The sequence below is a fragment of the Artibeus jamaicensis genome, unplaced genomic scaffold (assembly GCF_021234435.1).
Source record: "Artibeus jamaicensis isolate MK-2021 breed Jamaican fruit bat unplaced genomic scaffold, CSHL_Jam_final contig_469, whole genome shotgun sequence".
NCBI classification, from domain to species: Eukaryota; Metazoa; Chordata; class Mammalia; order Chiroptera; family Phyllostomidae; genus Artibeus; species Artibeus jamaicensis.
The window spans coordinates 1,216,088-1,234,933 of NW_026521847.1; the positions used below are offsets into that span (position 1 = coordinate 1,216,088).

The 18,846-nt window shown below is 43.8% G+C and overlaps 1 protein-coding gene across 2 annotated transcripts in view; it reads left to right on the forward strand.

Moving 5' to 3' along the window:
- The window catches only part of PPP1R10 (protein phosphatase 1 regulatory subunit 10), a 39,522-nt gene extending 21,476 nt beyond the window's left edge, over positions 1-18,046 (forward strand). Inside the window, exons 1-20 of one of the 2 annotated variants that reach the window (XM_037141328.2) lie at positions 291-494; positions 710-1,220; positions 7,200-7,317; positions 8,221-8,307; positions 8,468-8,603; positions 9,016-9,067; positions 12,363-12,440; positions 12,568-12,741; positions 12,901-13,006; positions 13,106-13,218; positions 13,712-13,812; positions 14,045-14,192; positions 14,270-14,428; positions 14,528-14,774; positions 14,937-15,000; positions 15,107-15,301; positions 15,460-15,535; positions 15,761-15,874; positions 16,023-16,643; positions 16,888-18,046. In XM_037141328.2, the coding sequence (XP_036997223.1) occupies positions 7,211-7,317; positions 8,221-8,307; positions 8,468-8,603; positions 9,016-9,067; positions 12,363-12,440; positions 12,568-12,741; positions 12,901-13,006; positions 13,106-13,218; positions 13,712-13,812; positions 14,045-14,192; positions 14,270-14,428; positions 14,528-14,774; positions 14,937-15,000; positions 15,107-15,301; positions 15,460-15,535; positions 15,761-15,874; positions 16,023-16,643; positions 16,888-16,997 (2,688 nt within the window). In that variant the 5' untranslated portion in view covers positions 291-494; positions 710-1,220; positions 7,200-7,210 and the 3' untranslated portion in view covers positions 16,998-18,046. Of the gene's footprint in view, positions 1-290; positions 495-709; positions 1,221-7,199; positions 7,318-8,220; positions 8,308-8,467; positions 8,604-9,015; positions 9,068-12,362; positions 12,441-12,567; positions 12,742-12,900; positions 13,007-13,105; positions 13,219-13,711; positions 13,813-14,044; positions 14,193-14,269; positions 14,429-14,527; positions 14,775-14,936; positions 15,001-15,106; positions 15,302-15,459; positions 15,536-15,760; positions 15,875-16,022; positions 16,644-16,887 lie in introns of those variants that run through there. The other variant, XM_053667412.1, reaches the window with a different exon arrangement.
- The last annotated feature ends 800 nt before the right edge of the window (positions 18,047-18,846 follow it).

Consider the following 18,846-nt stretch of genomic DNA (forward strand, 5'->3'; position numbering starts at 1 on the left):
CTGCGTCACAGTGGAATTCGGCCTCAAAATTAAGTTTTTGATGAACCAATCATTATGACTCTTAGATCTTATACTTTGAGTTTGCCTTTTAAGCAATTCTGAAGGCGATTTTGGCCCAGAGGTTGCCGCAGTACGCATGCGCCGGCCCCATTCTGCCAATCCAGGGTAAGAAATGTTTTCGAGAGCGGAAGTGGTGGAGGCAGAGGAAAGGAAGGTGCTAGGCTCTCCGGTCACGCGCACGCGCCTCCTTCCTTCCCCGGAAGGAGGTAGAAAGAAGTCCCGAATGTGGCAGGGAGTGTGGGCTGAGCGACGGCGAAGGAAGGGTAGCCAATCAGTTAGCTAGTTGTGTTACGGATTGGCCAATGAATTTACGCCTCGAGCACTGTGTCTCGCGACAGGGGAAACGCACTAGCATGTTTGGGCGCGTTGGGTGTTGTCCTGGTATAAAAGACTCCTCCCGAGCCGACTGCCGCCATTGTCGGGTTCGTGTAGAGGTAAGTTCCGGAAGTTTGTCGGTTGGGGGTTAAATTTGTACTGAGAGCGTTGGCCTGGACGTTGGGTTTGGCATGGGTTTGTTTCAGAGCTACAACTTATATTAAGTTCGGGGTTAAACGTTGGGATGTGTGGGACAATAAAGATGGTAATTTGGGGTGTATAAAAAGCAGCCCATTTTTATTATATTTTTCCCCTTGTGTTCCTTTTATCCCAGGTTTGAATTTTCTCGGAGGAAGGCCAGCCACGAGGAAAAAAAGAAACAAGACTCAGCAGCATCTAAGCCCTTGAAAGGATCCTGAGCGGGGGGAAAGGGAAAACAGCAGCCACCAGCCCAACCACTTGTGTCTTCTGCCCCTTCCCACCTGTCTTGCCCACCCTACCAGCCCACGCTGCTTGGGACTTGAGATCTGTGGCCGAAGGACCGTCACCACATAACTTCAAAAATAATCAAACCCACCCAAATCCACCCAAATTCACTTATCCAGCGTTTACTTTTTTGAATCCACTCAGAATTTTTTTTCTACGACCCCCCCTCCCTAAATGGAGTTGGGTGGGGGGGGAATGAATACTGAGTTGGCCTTTGTTTTTTTTAAGAGACTTTTTTATCCAATGAGGCCCCCCAAATAGAGTTTTGGGTCCTGGTTGGTGGTTTAATTTTTTTTCTCCAAAATTTTAACCCCCTCCCCCCTGAGCCCGAGGTGCTGACGTCGCAAAAAAATTGGATAGTAAGTGTCGAATTTTCAAAAACGAGCCTTGCAACAAGAAATCAACCTTTCCCTTTGAAATCAAAAATGAGAGGAAGAAAAGAGACCATAGAACAAAATGGAGAACTGGAGAAAGGACCAAGCCGGTCACTTACTCTCCATTAAAAAGGACCTTTGGGTCTAAACAGTCTAGTTCTCTCCCCCCCACCACCTACCTCTAACTGGCCCTGCTGCAGGCAAGGAGAGGTTGGAGGGAGGGCCAGCAAGTGAGGAATTTGATGGTTAACCCTTCGTAATCCAGCCAATTTCTAGACTGCCAGAGCGCTAAATTTGCTTTTAATAAGGAGGGATGGTTACCTTCCTCCCTAAGCAGCAGTCTTCAAAAGGGTTAATGAGCTCACATACAAAAGACGGTGGATCTTGTGGCCCAGAAGTGCCACTTCTTTGTGTGTGAGACAAGCAGGGTGCCTACCAATTTGCCAGATTAATAAGCAATCTGTACATAAAGATTGCAGGGTAAGGAGATGTGCAGAGAAATATTAGCTGGCTATGACTTTAAAAATGGTTAAATCCTCTCAGTTTTAATGTAATATGCTTGGGGTGTATTTGTGTGGTTAAAATAAGTGGCAATCTAGGAATAAAGATTGCAAGACAATTAGGACAAAATATAATTTTAGTGCCAGTACATAACAAGGTGATGGGGACGTAAATGTTTTGTAATTGTTGCATAAGTTACTTTAAAGCAAGTTTAACATTTTAACTTGGTACTTTTTGATGAGACTATAGTTAGAGGGTGGAAAGGTTGGGAAATGTGAAATTCAGGAGTATCATTTTAAAAGCCATTTAGTGCAATTGAATGCTAGTTTTTTAAAAGATTGTGTCGTTAAAAGGGTTTTTTTCTTCCCTGCTTCAATATGGCGACTTTCCTAGTCCTTTTGTCTTCCAAGCGGTGTTGCAGGTTGTGTCTACCATATTTCTCTTGTCCTACCTCAACCCTATTTGTTGAGAGGGGTCCAAGTCCCCCCCCTTCCCTTTGTATGGAGGATGGGGGTGGTCTGTCGTAGGTTGAACCTCAGCTGGAAGTACAATTCTTCCCCGCAGAAAATTGTTACATTTAATATTTTAATTATTTGTATTTTCACAGTGCTCTTACTCAAAATAGGTCAAAGAGTTAAAAATGGGAGACTGTTTTGTTTTTTACAAAAGTGGTTTGTTTTTTTTTTTTAAATGTAACCAGCTACCGGCAGAGCTGGAATAGCTTTCTAAAATTTTTTCTCCATTACAAAATGGCGTCCCTACTTTGTTGTTTTTCTTCCCCCTTTACCATCCAGAGCCTAGGGCCGCCCTAGAAACTTGGTCAAGGGGGAGGAGCTTCATTGAAAGGTGATGTAATCTGCTTCTTTCTCCACCCTCTTGAGACTCCACCCCTGAGCGTATCCGTTCTGGACTCCATATGCACGCAATCCAGGAAGACATCTAACTTAATTTCTTTAAATTATCATCTTTAATATCCTGTATCTTAAAAGGAAAAAAGCTGACCGAAGTTAGATCTTCAAGCTGTTAATCTCTTTGGGGAACTAGTTTTTTGTTTTTACAGTGAGAGCCTGATGTTTTTTTATTTTCACCTTTCATCGCGGCTACCTGGAAGTTTTCCCCACTTCAGTTGTCAGGGGTACAAAACCAGTTAAACTAAGACTGGGGGACTTTTGCGGGGGTGTGTGTGAGCTTGTGTGTATGTATGTATGTGTGTCGGAGCATACTAGAGAAAGACACTAGGGCTTGTGAAAGTAACTTGAGACAAATGGGGCCTAATAACACTGAAGTGTGCCGATTTTGCTCAGTAACCAGTCCTTAGGCATCCTGCATTTGGTTGCTTTGTATAATGAGAATCTGGGGAGAGTGGGTACTTTAGGAATTTATTCTCAACCACCCTTATTCCCACTTGGGTTTTGGGATAAACTGTATTCCGTGCTGTGTCACGTTTTCCAATTGCTTAGCTCCTGTACTTTGGTACTGGGATGAGAAGTGAATCTTAGGAAAGGAGGCGGCAGTTGTAAACTCAAGGCAGGGGGGATCAAGCTACGGTTTCTGGTAAGCAAAACCTTTCTGGTATTACATTTCACAATTTTCATTTTTTCCCAAGAGCCACCATTTTTAAATTTATTTTTTCTTTCTAAGAGAAATTCCTTAAAGCAATGGGAGAGTAATGTCTTCATTTTTCAACTTGTGCAGTGCTGTAACAATTGGTGCATGTTGTAAAGCCATGCCCTACCTGAGGGTGGTATTTCGTGCCCTGTCCATTTCTTCCTCCAGCTTTTTCAAAGTCAAATCTTTATCAGACTCTCCATATACTTTTTCTGAAGTCCTGCAATGAAGCATGAAGATTCTAAGCAGAATTGGAAAGCCATTTTTGTTCAAATGCCATGTGGTGACTTGGGTGAGACTTCAGGGCCAATTTTCTATTTGGTATGAATTCTCAAGTTAAGCTTCTGGATTGGATGGGAGGGGCTATTCCACATGTCTATTGACCACAAGGTTTTTTTTGTTTGTTTTTTTAAACCTTTAAAGCAGTTTGCCAGGGGCCTTTGCAGCATACCTTCCTTGGTAGCTGAACATTCTGCCCACTGGTGTTCCTGATTTTTAGTGGGCAGGGGATTAATAAAGAAAATCTTCAATAACATGGGAGATGGGAAACAAAGTCTTCTAGGGAAACCAAATCCATCTGGAGAACCTGATCTTTGTAGTTTGTGGCCAGAGTTATATTCTGGGGTCCTTTCTTGTTGGGGTGGGTGGGTGTGGTTTCACAAAGCTTTTGAGGAACTCATGTACCAGGTTTTCAAATGACTGAGGGATAGGGGCTTAATACTCAGAAGAAAAGAATAACCTTGGGAATCACCTGAGAGACATAATTCAGTCCACTGTTGAGCCATGCTAGGAAATACTTCAGACACTGAAGAAAGGAAGGGATCTTAGGTACAAAGTATTTTCATTTCCAGAAGTGCTAAATTCTCTAAGTTAGGGTAAACTTGGGCTCCTTTAGTCACAAGAGTGTTAGGATTGTTTTTAAAAGGGCTCTGACATGCATAGAATTTTTGTGCTGAACCAATCCAGTTCTGTTTTGTTGGTGATAGGTATGGAATAATTTTAGCCAAACTAAATATTTTTCATCCTACTTAAATGAATAACCCTCAAGTAAAATTCATTTTGGAGGCAGAAGTCAGTGTGTCACTTCAGGACTTCTAAATTTTATCTCTGGTAAGAACAGGAGAAAACTCCGCAGGGTCTTCTGTTAGTAGTGCTGGTCTTTCCCTGCAACCTCCTCTGTAAGGAAAACACAGCATGGAAGGTGGAGATAGGCCGGGCTTGCTCCCCACCCTCCCTTCTGTACTAATCTTCAAGAAAATTAAAATATCATACCCTGGATTATTTTTGGTTCCAGAAATCTTCCTTAAGCTTTCATTGCAGGCTCCATATTATGACTAGGCAATGTTATGACACTTGGTCTCTGCTCCTCCTCCCTGGTCAGCTCATTTGCCTTTTCCACTGTAGGTCTGTGCCAGGAATTTAGGCTCTTTGTTCCCTTCCAATTGAGTGCCTTGGTACTTCTTTCAGAATGTACTGACTTTAAAAGAAGGAAATTAGGTTGTCATACATTTGGGGTCCTTAACTTTTAAATGAATGAAAGCTAATCCTGTAGGAAAGTGATAATAAGCAAACTCACCTTTTAATCACAGGACTGGTGCTTGTGAGACAAAATTAAATTTTGTTAATTGTATTTCCAAAATGTAATAGGAAAAAAAGAATGGAAATTGAGAAGAAACATTTCTTCTGCTTTGTCCCCTAGCTCCTAGCTTGACTAGCTATTCTTGCGTGGTATGAATGAGAATGAAAAAGTCCTAGGTCTTGTTGCCAGCAGAAGGCACTAGACAATTTAGTTTTTTACTGATCTTTTGTCTCCCACCCTCTTGATTGAGCGAACATTTGAGCTCAGGTGATAATTTGAGTTTCTGAAGGAAGTAGGGGTAGCAGTTTTGTTGGCATAGCTAATAGTTGGATATGTGAAAAGGAGTTCTCCAAGGTGATATATTTTCAACTCTGGCTTTGAATCAGTGGGATCGGCTGTGTTTAGTGGGGACTGGTGTGGAGTGATGTTACTTTAATTGAAGGCTTTTTGTCAAATTGTATATATCTTGGTTCCTGATATATATCATTTGGATTTGTTCATTGCTTTTACCGTCTCCAATAGATGGGAAACCTGTTTTTTATCCCTTTATTATATCTATGTATCTCTTTATAGTGTCTATATATTACATAGTATGTTACTACATGGGAAAAATTCCTTTATCCCTGTGTCTGTCTCTTAAGAATCACCACACAGTTCAGTGGATTTGGCCTGTACACTTCTAACCTTCTCTGGTATTCTACTTTAGTGTTTTTTCCTCTGACTTCAGGTTCTACCTGTATTTGTAGAGGTTCCAGGGTAGCAGTCACAGCATAATTACCACTGATTTGCTCACCTCTCAACATTTCTTAAGTCATCTCTCCTTATATTGAACCCATAGGGTATGATCTTAAGGATCAACCACCTCCCTGCTTCTGCCTTGTCTTGTTTAGATTGTTAGGACCTTTGCATTTAGAAACTTACTGACCTTTTTTGTTGGAAGGACATAAAAGGTTGACTTTTTTTTCTCTGAGAACTAATTTATAAGAAAACTTACCGTTTTTGCACAAAATGCAGTCATCTTTGTAAAATCCTGATTTTCCCACACTTCCAGGAATCATGTCTGTTAACTGTATTAGCAGCAGAGTGCACCAGGTGGTTTTCTCCTTGCCTCCCTACCCAATCAATGTTAACCTGAGTTCCCAAATGTAGATATTATTGAGGAGCCTTTCTTTTTTGATTCTCAGAGGTGTTTCGAGACATTGTGGATAAAAGTAACCAATCTGAACCGTACTGATTCTTAACTACCTTTGTGGAACTTGGTTTCTGACCTAGAAATTGCTTCACACTAATCTGTCCCATAAAAGCAGTTTAACTTTTAATTAACTTTTTTTTAAACCTAGTCTAAAGTAGTGACTTAAAATTTAAAGGCATTTTTCCAGTGTCTAACTTTATTCCATTCTTTTTGGTTTCATGGTTTCTAGTTTCAGGTCTTTCTTGGGGATCTTGAGTAGTAATGTGATTTTGGGTGTGGGGGTGATATCGGGTCAGATTTGCATGTTTGCTTTTGAAATCACAAACCAATCATGCTCTTGATTTTGAAATAATAAAATCTTGTGCAGTGTTTGGTTATTGAATGAATATTTAAGATTTAGGTGAACCTGCTTAATTTCATTTGCATCCATTTGTCTCCATTTCCGGGAGCCACCCATAACTCCCCTGGGGAAAGGTTCTGTTTTCAAGTTTTTTTTTTTTTTTTTTTTTACCTGTCATTTGAACTGATTGTCTCCTGGTGCAAGCAGTACATATCCTGCCACTTGTGATTATGACTCATAGTTGGCTGTAGTAAAAAGGAATTGATTAATCTGAGAAGACATTTAGCCCAGCACCCAAGATTGGCCCAGTTCTTATCAAGTCAATTGTTTTTGAAACCAGATTTACTAGCAACCAAGGAGAGACAAGAACCTAACATTAAGCAAAAATGCCTTGGAGAATTGAACATTTTTGTTATAGGAATGTGAATCTTAGCTATAATATTAGCTAATGAAGATTAGCTGTCATGGAAGGATGTAATTGGGAGGGGGAGAGAGGTGGCTTGCCCCAACTGGGTTGTTTTCTCATTTTGTCATCTAGTTGCACCTTGCTTAACTTGCCAGGGTTATTTTGTCAGTGCTGACAATCGTCTGTGATGATTTTTATCTTGAAAATAGTAATTGTAGTTTATCTAAATGGAATAGTCACTATATTTTGTCAGATGTAGAAATGGAATTAATTGAAGAGTATACTGGCAGTGTCCTTGCCATCCATTTATTCTGTGGGTTTGTTTTGTCCTCTCTTAGAAGCCTCGATCATGGGTTCAGGTCCCATAGATCCCAAAGAGCTTCTCAAGGGCCTGGATAGCTTCCTTAACCGAGATGGGGAAGTCAAGAATGTGGATGGAATTTCCAAGATATTCAGGTGAGTCTGTCCGTTTCTGGACTCATTGTGAGTAGAGGATATTTATTGTATGTTATAATTAAGCCAGACAGGACTGAATTTTCCAGAAAGGAAAGGAAAAGTCAGTGGGATAGGATTGAAGTCCAATAATTTTAGAATAAGTGATAGGAAAAGGTGATCCCTTGGTTCCTGGCTGTAATGGAATTAGTATTTGTATATCCACAGTCTCAAGGGAGTCACTCTTTGGAAGGAAGGAAGCAGGGAGCCAGGTGACAGAATTCTTGGTTCTGTTTTGGGTCACATTTCAGATCTCCAAACTATCATTTTCCTTCAGGTATCCTCAAGTTTCCCAGGGCACGCAAATGGCTAAGCCAGTCCTGAACAGACTACTAAAGGTTGATTGCTGAGGGATAGGATTCTTCACCTGCAAGCAGAATCAGATGTGTCCTTTGCATTAGGGAAGCAGCGATGCTCACCCCCAGAGACTCAGTGTCTCCTCAGTTGTCTTCCAACTTCCCCTGCTTTTTTTTTTTTTTTTTTAAGATTCCATTCATTTATCTTTAGAGGGGAAAGGAAGGAGAGAAGGAGAGAAACATCAATGTATGGTTGCCTCTCGTGTGTCCCGCACTGGGAACTGGCTTGCAACCCAGGCATGTGCCCTGACTGGGAATCGAATCTCGATCCCTTAGTTGACAGGCCTGCACTTAACCCACTGAGCTACACCAGCCAGGGCTCCCCTGGGTTTTTATTTCACTCTGGATCCATCTCATCCTCCTAGAGAGAGGCCCATGTGACTCCACCACTTTTGTAAGAGTCTAAAGTTATCAGGGAACTCTCCAGACAGTTTCACAAATTAGAGGTTCTGCTGCTGGAAGAAGAGGCACTCTCTGGCTCCTCCATTCCTAATCTAATCCTCTCCTACAGTCTGATGAAGGAAGCACGAAAGATGGTGAGTCGATGCACTTACTTGAACATTCTCCTGCAGACCCGATCACCAGAAATATTGGTCAAGTAAGTGGGGATCTGAGTGGCTGGAATGGGAAGATGTAGTTAGAAGGTGAGGGAGGTGAGGCATGGGGTTCCTGGGTTGTTGATGGGGAACTGGAAGTACAGGATGTGGTCCTCCCAAAACTCAGGCAGGGCATTACATTCTTCTCCTATCTGCCTACAGGTTTATTGATGTCGGTGGTTATAAGCTTCTTAATAATTGGTTGACATATTCAAAGACAACCAACAACATGCCCCTGTTGCAGCAAATTCTACTGACCTTGCAGCACCTACCACTCACCGTAGACCATCTCAAGCAGGTACCATTGGTCTATATTTTTTGGTTTAGCCTCAGATGAAAAACTTAAACTGACTCTGATAATGGTTGTGATATTGGGCCCGTGAGGTAGAATGGCAGGAAAATAGGAATTGGGAATCAGAAGACTTGGTTCAAATGTATCTCCTTTAATAGATGCGTGGTTTGGGGCACTCCCTATATCTGACCCTCAGTTTTTTTCATCTATAAAATGGAAATGATTGTAGCTTCCTAATTGGATTATTCTAAAGATTAAGTAAGACTATGCCCACCAAGGTTTTGTAAAAGGTAAATATAATGTCATTGTTAGTCACTGTTAAGGAACTATGAAAAGATTGTGAGTTTAGGGGGCTATTAGCTCTGAGTGGGCTTACTGTCCCCCTGTCATTTACCTTTCTTCTCCCCATCTCTCACAGAACAACACAGCCAAACTGGTGAAGCAACTGAGCAAGTCAAGTGAGGATGAAGGTAGGGGCCTGTTCTTCCTCTGTCTGGGCCTTCCTCCATTACTTCTACTTAATTCCTTTCATGTCTATCCCCATCCGTAGACTGTACCTTTCTTCCTTTCTCTTTTTATCTCACCTTGCTTTTCTCTTTATTTTATTTTTTTTTAAGATTTTATTCATTTATTTTTAGAGGGGAAGGGAAGGAGAGAAATATCAATGTATGGTTGCCTCTTGTGCGTCCCCTGCTGGGAACTGGCCTGCAACCCAGGCATGTGCCCTGACTGGGAATCAAACTGCAATCGTCTACTTCGCAGGCCCGCGCTCAATCCACTGAGCTACACGAGCCAGGGCTCTCTTTCTTTTAAAAATTCAGTTCCTCTAATCTGTTCCCTCTCTCCTAGTCTCAGTTTTGAACAGGATTTTTTCATTTCTCTAAGACTGTGACATAAGGTACCATACTTTAACTAGAAGTTGTTTCTTAAGATTTCTTGGTATAAAAGTCATACACTTAAAATTCTTTGGGGGAGAAAAGTACCATCTATGATCATTGCATCTGATTATTCTTGACTTCTGTTCTATATAAATATAGCATATTCTGGGACTTTCAATGTCTATTTTCCTAATAATAAATATAATAGTTTTGCTAATAAACACCATCCTGTAGGGCATGGGCAGAATTCCAGCTCCTGGAGTATATCATAGCTTTATAGCAACAGATTTTTTCCTTTTCCTAAAACAAAGGGTTTTGGAGCTCCTGGCAAAGGCCATACAGTTCTGGCTTAAAGATAGAGCCTGGCTCCAGAAAGTCACAGCCTTTTTTTTTTAAAGAAAGGATATTGGCATTTTCTTTCTTTTTTTTTTTTTTTTTTTAATTTATTTATCTTTAGAAGGGAAGGGAAGGAGAGAAGGAGAGAAATATCAATATATGGTTGCTTCTGGTGCATCCCCTGCTGGGAACTGGCCCCTGCTGGGAACTGGCCTGCAACCCAGGCACGAGCCTTGATGGGGAATTGAACCGTGATCTTTTGGTTCACAGGCCTGTGCTCAGTCCACTGATCTACACCAGCCAGGGGACAGCCTTTTCTTTAGAGAAAAAAAGGGTTTGTATCCAAGGGTTAAATACCCAAGGACTTTACACCCACTGCATAAATCAGGAGCATAAGACCCTAGTACCCTGCATGTGTGAGGTACTCTAGCAGAGGTTGATCCCCTTGGTCAGAATTCAGATTGTTCTTCGTCTAAAGAGAATGGTATACTAAGTCCTTTTGGAAAGAAGCTTTGGCCATTTGGTGTGGAGGGAGCATCTGGGCCTGGGTCAGCCTATCTAAAGTTTTTTTAGCTATAGGAGAAAACATTGGGAACACTTTCTTAGGTAAAGGGTTTATAAAACTCATAGTATTATTTAGGTAAAAAATATTCCATAATTTTTTATTATTTGGGTTGTATTAATTCCCAATTTTAGATATGGGCCCTTTTAGATATAGAGCACTTCACTATTTTTCTGATATCTCAGAGTATCTTTAGTAATAATTTGTAATATAATGTATATTCCAGAAGAGCCTAGTAGGTCATTGCCCACCTTTTGTTTCTTCACCCAGGTATACTGTACCCCGTTTTCCAGATGGCTCAATTGTGCTGCATTCTTTGAATGTAGATGTAATTATTATTCTGTACTTCCTTTGGATGATGAAATTTGTACATTCTTTATCACCTGTAGTGAAGTCTAATTGGACCATAATACCAGTTTTACGCCAAAAAGGTTTTAGGGTATTCCTGCATTGGTATGCATTGACATTCATCCTGCCTTAGGTGCAGAAATTACCAGTTATATGACTGTTTTTGAAAAGTTAGGTTTTAATGTTATATGGCAGTCTCATTCATAAATGTGTCTGTAAGTGGAAATGTTGGCAAGAAGAGAGGTGCCATAGATAAGAGATGTTACTTGCCAAGTACAAATGGAAAGAGCTGTAAAGGTATATTTTTCATACATTTACAAACAAATTCCGTTCTCTATTTTAAAATTCTTTGATCTCTTTTTTCTTTAGATAAACCGCAACCCTAAATTAGTCTGTTTTTAAGCTCTTTTTTCACTCTTGCTATACCTAATTAAAAAGCCATTATTGCCCTGGCTGGTGTAGCTCAGTGGATTGAGTTCGGGCCTGCGAACCAGACAATCGCGGTTCGATTCCCAGTCAGGGCACATGCCTAGGTTGCAGACCAGTTCCCTACAGGCCAGTTCCCAGCAGGGGATGCACGAAAGGCAACCATACATTGATGTTTCTCTCCCTCTCTCCTTCCCTTCCCCTCTAAAGATAAATAAATAAAATATTAAAAAAAAAAAGCCATTATTATCACTAGCAGCATTCTAGAAAAATTTTTGCCTGGAGGTCTTTTGTAAGATGGACTTAAATTGCTTGAAACTTTGCATTTAGGTTAACGCCGAAAAATGTGCTTATTTTAAAATCTGGTAGCCCTTTAGATACTTGAACTCTGAACACCTTTCTCCTTAGTTTCTATTCTCTAAACAGAAGGGGAAGAGCATAGGTGTTGGGTTCATTGTGCCACTTTCTAGTTTTATTACTCTAATCTCTGCTTTTATGCCTATGAAGGAAGATTAAACATTTTCAAGTTGTTGCAACAATTATGTAACTTACACAGAGATGGGCAAGAGTAGGTTTACAAATAATACAAATAAATAATATAGTAATAAATAATAATATAAGAATAAACTGTAGCCCTGGCTGGTGTAGCTCAGTGGATTGAGCGTGAGCCTGCGAACCAGAAGAAATCAGTTCAATTCCCAGTCAGGGCAGATGCCTGGGTTGCGGGCCAGTTCCCAGCGAGGGACACACGAGAGGCAACCATACATTGATATTTCTCTCCCTTCTTCCCTTCCCCTCTAAAGATAAATAAATAAAATAAAATAAAAAAACTGTATATCATGTACTCCTAACTATAAACTTACTTTTGCCCACCCCTGTATATGTGAAACATTAGGGGTTTTTATTATTATTATTATTATTATTTATTTATTTATTTATCTTTAGAGGGGAAGGGAGGGAGAAAGAGGGAAATATCAATGAGTGGTTGCCTCTTGCGCGCCCCCCCCCCCCCACTGGGAACCTGGCCCACAACCCAGGCATGTGCCCTGATGGGAATCAAACCAGCAATCTTTTTGTTTGCAATTTGGCCCTCAGTCTACTGAGCCACACCAGCCAGGGCATTAATGTAGTTTTTACAACATACTTTGTAATATCTGTTACTGGAGGAATAATATTTTAAGTTATTTAGGCATTTCCCCTTTCTGTTACCTGCAGAGCTCCGGAAATTGGCCTCAGTCCTTGTAAGTGACTGGATGGCTGTCATCCGCTCCCAGAGTAGTACCCAGCCTGCTGGTAAGCTCTGAAGTCCTTTACCCCACTGGCCTGTGGCCTTTAGTGTCTTCAACCTGTTTCACTTCTGCCTGGCAGTCTTCCACTTTAGCTAAATAAAATCTTTTTCTACTTTGTTTTCTCACAACAGAGAAAGATAAGAAAAAACGTAAAGAAGAGGGAAAGAGTCGAAGCACCCCTCCTGAGCGACCTTTCACTGAGGTGAAGGCTGAACCTCGGGCCGAGGAGGCCTCAGAGAAGAAGAAGGAAAAGCCCAAGTCTCTTCGAACCACAGCACCCAGCCATGCCAAGTTCCGCTCCACTGGTGAGGATGTTGGCTGCCCGGGGTTGTTGCATTATGACACGTGAAAGAGGGAAGACTAGTGGGTGAAGCTCCGGGGGGTTGTATATGGCCAGATGAACTGAGAGGAAAAGTTAAGAGGGTGGGCTGTGAGTTCAACCCCGCACCATGGCTATTCCCTAGGATTAGAGCTGGAGACCCCGTCTTTGGTGCCTGTGAAGAAGAATGCCAGTGCAGTGGTGGTTTCTGACAAGTACAACCTTAAGCCCATCCCTCTCAAGCGTCAGAGGTATGGACCATGTGCTGGGCTTTTCTGAATGGTCTGGGTTTGAGAACAGAGAAAGAAAAGCTAAATGGGCATTGTTCTTGACAATTCCTCTTCTAACAGTTCTGCAGCCTCCCCAGGAGACGCTGCACCCCATGCAGAGAAGAAATACAAGCCTCTCAACACAACACCCAATGCTACCAAAGAGATCAAAGTGAAGATCATCCCACCTCAGCGTGAGTCCAAAGTGGGGGAATGTATTGAATTAGGAGCAAACTTATCATGGAAATAAAATGGGGAATATTCCTTCTCTTTAATGTTTTTCTCCATTTTCCTTTACTTTTTTGGTGTCCTTTAATTTTCGCACTTCTGAAACTTTCCTTTCATAAGAAGTTTTAGAAATAACTTTAGAGGTGAAGTGGAAGGTGTGCTCTTCAGTGACTGGTCCAGGGGTGTACTGTGGGCTGGTAGGAATCTGTCATGTCTACAAGGTCTGGCTTTGTCTGTTACCTGAGCTCTAATTTATACCCAAAGCCATGGCTTCCCTGTCTTTAATAAAAAGACAATGATGTCAAGAATTTCTTGTGCATATGCTTGCTGGTCATCTTGAACTTACTGTGTCCCAAGTTGCAGCAGGTTCTCTAATGACCCATTTTTCTACCCAGATGTTATAGGAATAGGATTGTGAAGGAGGTATGATGATTCCATTTACACTTTTTCCTTTTTTAGCAATGGAAGGCCTGGGCTTCCTGGATGCACTCAATTCAGCACCTGTTCCAGGCATTAAAATTAAGAAGAAAAAGAAGGTGCTGTCGCCTACAGCTGCCAAGGTATGGGTCCTGGGTAGCAGGTGTCAGTGACAGGTAAAGGTAGAGTTGAAGGAAGGGCCCAGCAGCTCAGAGTCAGGAGGGCAAGAGGAGTTGACTGGTGGCAGTGGACAGCATTTGACATACATTTTCATTTATATGAACGGTTGGGTCATCTTGCCTAGAACCATGGGTTAATTGCCTTGCATTGACCTTGGCTTTCCTGTCAGCTCATTAACTTTTTCTTTTATAATAGCCAAGCCCATTTGAAGGGAAAACAAGCACAGAGCCAAGCACAGCCAAATCTTCTTCCCCAGAGCCAGCACCTTCTTCTGAGGCTATGGACATAGACCGTCCAGGGACCCCAGTTCCACCTGTGGAAGTCCCAGAGCTCCTGGATACAGGTAAGTCTAGAAAGTGGTCCAGATTTAGGGGTTTTCCAAGAGGAAGGACCTGGGTTTGAAACCTCTTCTGCTTACAGCCTCTTTGGAGTCAGGAGCTCTGGATGCAAAGCCAGTGGAAAGTCCTGGTGAGGCCAGCCAGCTGACTCGAAAAGGCAGGAAGAGGAAAACTGTGTCATGGCCTGAGGAGGGAAAACTGAGAGAATATTTCTATTTTGAACTAGATGAAACTGAACGAGGTTAGAAGTCAAGTTTTCTATATAATAGGTGGGTATAAAGAGTTTAAAAAGACATGGTTGTACTTACTTTCTTTTGCTTTTTTTCCTTGTTGCCAATAGTAAATGTGAATAAGATCAAGGACTTTGGTGAGGCAGCGAAGCGAGAGATACTGTCAGACCGACATGCATTTGAGACTGCCCGGCGTCTGAGCCATGACAACATGGAGGAAAAGGTGCCATGGGTGTGCCCCCGGCCCCTGGTTCTGCCCTCACCTCTTGTGACCCCTGGAAGCAACAGCCAGGAGCGATACATCCAGGCTGAGCGGGAGAAAGGAATCCTTCAGGAGCTTTTCCTGAACAAGGAAAGGTGAGCAGAATGGGGTTCATGCCCTGGGATGTTAAGCGCATGGACTCCTGAGGGGAGCATGCCCTGGGATGATTAAGAGGGTGGAGGTTAGGAAGAAATTCCAGGGCCTGAATAAATAATTTGATCATCATTCTTTTGCTTCACCTGCGGCGTTACTGCTAGCCCTCACGAGCCTGATCCTGAGTCCTACGAACCTATACCTCCAAAGCTCATCCCCCTAGATGAGGTGAGTGAGTGTGATGTGGTGATAGGGGTTGTGATTGAGGTTAATGCAGCTTTCGCCGTGCCTTTCTTTTTCTACAGTTAGTCCTCATTGTTCTGTTCTGCTTCAGGAGTGTTCCATGGATGAGACCCCATATGCTGAAACTCTGGAGCCTGGGGAGGCTGGTGGTTCACCTGACGGGGCAGGTGGCTCCAAGTTGCCTCCTGTTCTGGCCAATCTTATGGGAAGCATGGGTGCTGGGAAGAGCCCCCAGGGTCCTGGAGGAGGAGGCATCAATGTCCAAGAGATCCTCACCTCTATCATGGTATGAGCCCTTCCTCTTTTCTACTTTGTCTGGAATTCCCCTTCCTTTACCCCCATCCTCTTCATCTTCCCACTTACCTCCTCTTTTGGCTCTCCCTCTCTGCTGGTGAGGACTGCTGCTCTCTATTGACCTTGATTTCTATCGATCTTGCCTCACAGGGTAGCCCAAATAGTCATCCCTCCGAGGAACTGCTGAAGCAACCAGATTATTCAGACAAGATCAAGCAGATGCTGGGTAATTATCAGGGCCAGCCTGGGGCTGGGGGAGGAAGCCTGCAGTGAAGTTGGGGAAATAGGAGTATTGGCACTCAATGCCAGACATTGAAAGGGAAGACTAGACTCGGAGAGCATTGCTCTGTCAGGTTAGTCTTTGTGCATCAGTTGGGTACACTAAGTGAGAGGTCATATCACTCTTCTAGAATCCTCTTGCTGACTGTTTGACTCCTTTTTTCATTAACAGTGCCTCATGGACTCTTAGGCCCTGGTCCAATAGCCAATGGTTTTCCACAAGGAGGCCCTGGGGGCCCCAAGGGAATACAGCATTTCCCCTCAGGCCCTGGGGGACCTATGCCAGGTAGGTGGTGACAGTGAGTTTATCTGCTTAGCTTTGGTCTGGTGATAGCATTGATCAAAAGTAAAAGGTGGTGTGGGCTAGGAGGGAGCACTTCCTAAATATATAATAGGTAGCTGACATTGTATCTCTCCCTTTTTTTTCCTAACAGGTCCCCATGGAGGCCCTGGGGGCCCTGGTGGGCCTGTGGGTCCACGCCTCCTGGGTCCCCCACCCCCTCCCCGGGGGGGTGATCCCTTCTGGGATGGCCCTGGTGACCCCATGCGGGGTGGCCCTATGCGGGGGGGTCCAGGACCAGGTCCTGGACCATACCATAGAGGTCGTGGAGGCCGAGGAGGAAATGAACCTCCTCCTCCTCCTCTTCCATTTCGAGGGGCCAGAGGAGGTCGCTCTGGAGGAGGACCCCCAAATGGACGAGGGGGCCCTGCTGGGGGCGTGGTTGGAGGTGGTGGGCACCGTCCTCATGAGGTCCCCAGCAGTAGCATGGGTGGAGGACATCGTCCTCATGAAGGCCCTGGTGGTGGCATGGGCAGTGGCAGTGGCCATCGTCCTCATGAAGGTCCTGGTGGGAGTATGGGTGGAAATGGTGGACATCGCCCCCATGAAGGTCCTGGACATGGGGGACCCCATGGCCACCGGCTTCATGACGTCCCCAGTCATCGAGGCCATGACCATCGAGGGCCACCACCTCATGAGCACCGCGGCCACGATGGCCCTGGCCATGGAGGAGGGGGCCACCGAGGGCACGATGGAGGCCACAGCCATGGAGGAGGTGAGGATGGTCCCTGCCCCCCATATGGCTTTTATTTCATTCTAGATTCTGGGAGTGCCACTCCCGCAGGTATGCCCCACAGAACATGAGGTTGCCTATCCCTAGCATGCATGGTTATTCCTACCCTGTGTCCTTCCCCCAAATCCTCAAGGCTCTGTCTCTCTGAAAGACAGTTTTCAGGATGCTGTGGACTTGGAAGTGGGTAAGAGTGGCATTGACCTAACCATCTCACTTTCTTTTCCAGACATGTCAAACCGCCCTGTTTGCCGACACTTCATGATGAAGGGCAACTGCCGCTATGAGAACAGCTGTGCCTTCTACCACCCAGGGGTCAATGGCCCCCCCCTGCCCTAGGAGCCCTTCCTGCCTTTCCCATACCCACCCCCATGGGCTGTAGCCTTGCTTCTCCACCCTGTTATGGCTTCTGTGAGGCCCGTTTGTCCTTTCCCCAGCTGAGGAGGAGCAGGCCTTCTCAGTCCCGCTCGTGTTCATGGGGGTTTTCTGATCACTGGTGCACATTGATTGGTGTACACACGCTCCTCCAGTCTGGGGAGGAGAGATGACACATTCTGTACCCTGACTGCTCAAGAGGAGACCCAGTTGGCTTCATTTTGTGAGGAGATTTTGCCCTATAACCCCAAGCCCTTTCCTAGTATTACCTTTAATGTCTGAGAACCTAAGCTGGTTATCCTGGAGAACACCTGTACCCTCCTGTTTTGAGTCCTCCCCATGCACAGAGCTCTGACATGGGATCAGTTGCACTTATGATATCATCCAAGCCAAGTTCATTATTCCTCATGGGGTGGGGAGATGGTAAAAAGGGGTATTGGATATCCCACTGCACTGAAAGAGCTCCCCACTCCCTCCCTAGCTGGACACATTTGGAGTCCTTTCTCAAGTAAGACTTTGTAACCTGTGAACATTGTGGGTCTGCTGGATTCAATGATTGGAAATTCACATTTGCATCCAGAGAAGGTTTTGGCTGGTGGTGTTGGTGCACCTTGCATATATTAGCTCATTCTGGAAATTAAAATCCTTCAGTGAGACCAGCTTTTCATGAACTGAACCCTGGCACGCTGGGCCCAACAGTCACACTACATGCACCGCTTTGGGAGTTAGCAGGCTTCCTATCCTCACCTGGGACCTTGTTGGAGTGAGGCCACCTCTGAATCCCTGCCAAGCACCTTCCTGGGTGCACTGAACAACACAGCTGGTCCTTACCCAGTCCACTCCTTCGCCTGTCTCAGTGTCAGTTGTTTTCTATGAAAACAGTGGATTGGTTGGGTTTTGTGCAGGGTCTTGTGTTAGAGCCACTATGTATTTGAGGATGAGTATTTTTTCTTTTGGTTTTGTATATTTTGTACATTAATAATAAACAGTGGAAAGAGAAGCAGCTTATTTAACCCCTGGTGTGTTTGGACTTGTTAAAAAACAAAACCCAGCCATTATCAGCTCTTTAGGTACATTAATACAAACCTTAGTGGAACCTGTTGCAGACCTTTGAACTAGCCACAGAGTTGATACTAAGTGAAAGACTGCTTAAGTGGAATATTCTGAATTGAAAGCCTTGGAGGATCAGCACTGGTTGAGCAAGAAACAGGCCTCTGGAATGCAGAGCTCAGTGCTGGAACTGCAGGCCGTAGGGGCACAGCAGTTGTGGCTGGACCTGCCAGCCTTGTGGAATTGTTCAGGGAAGGAATTTAAGTGAGGGTGGAGGAAGGAGAAATCCAAGAGCAATGTCTTGAAAGTTCCAGTGGAGAAAGTGAGAAGCAAGGAAAGTGTTAACTGCTCTTCCCAAAAACTGGCTGCAGAGATAGAGGAAAATTCACCTGCTTCAAGGAAATGTAGGATCAAGATTATTCCTAATTATTACAGATAGGTATTCAGGGCCTAGTTGATGGAATAAGGTTTCTGGGAAGACAGGAGGTTTTGGAGACCAAAACATGGAGAGGGTTAACTTTAAATAGGAAGTTATTTAAACCTGCTATTTTTGAAGCTAGAAATTAGAAGTACATTTTGGAGGGAGAGAAGAATGGTTTTCAACTTTTCAGTGTCCATCAGAACATCTGAAGGGCCTGTTAAAAGACAGATTGGGGGTGAGGGACAGCAAATTTTCTGCTTCAGTAGGTCTGGGATGGATCCCAAGATTTTGCATTTCTAACAAGTTCCCTGCCTTGGTGTTGCTAATGCAGATCTGGAAAAC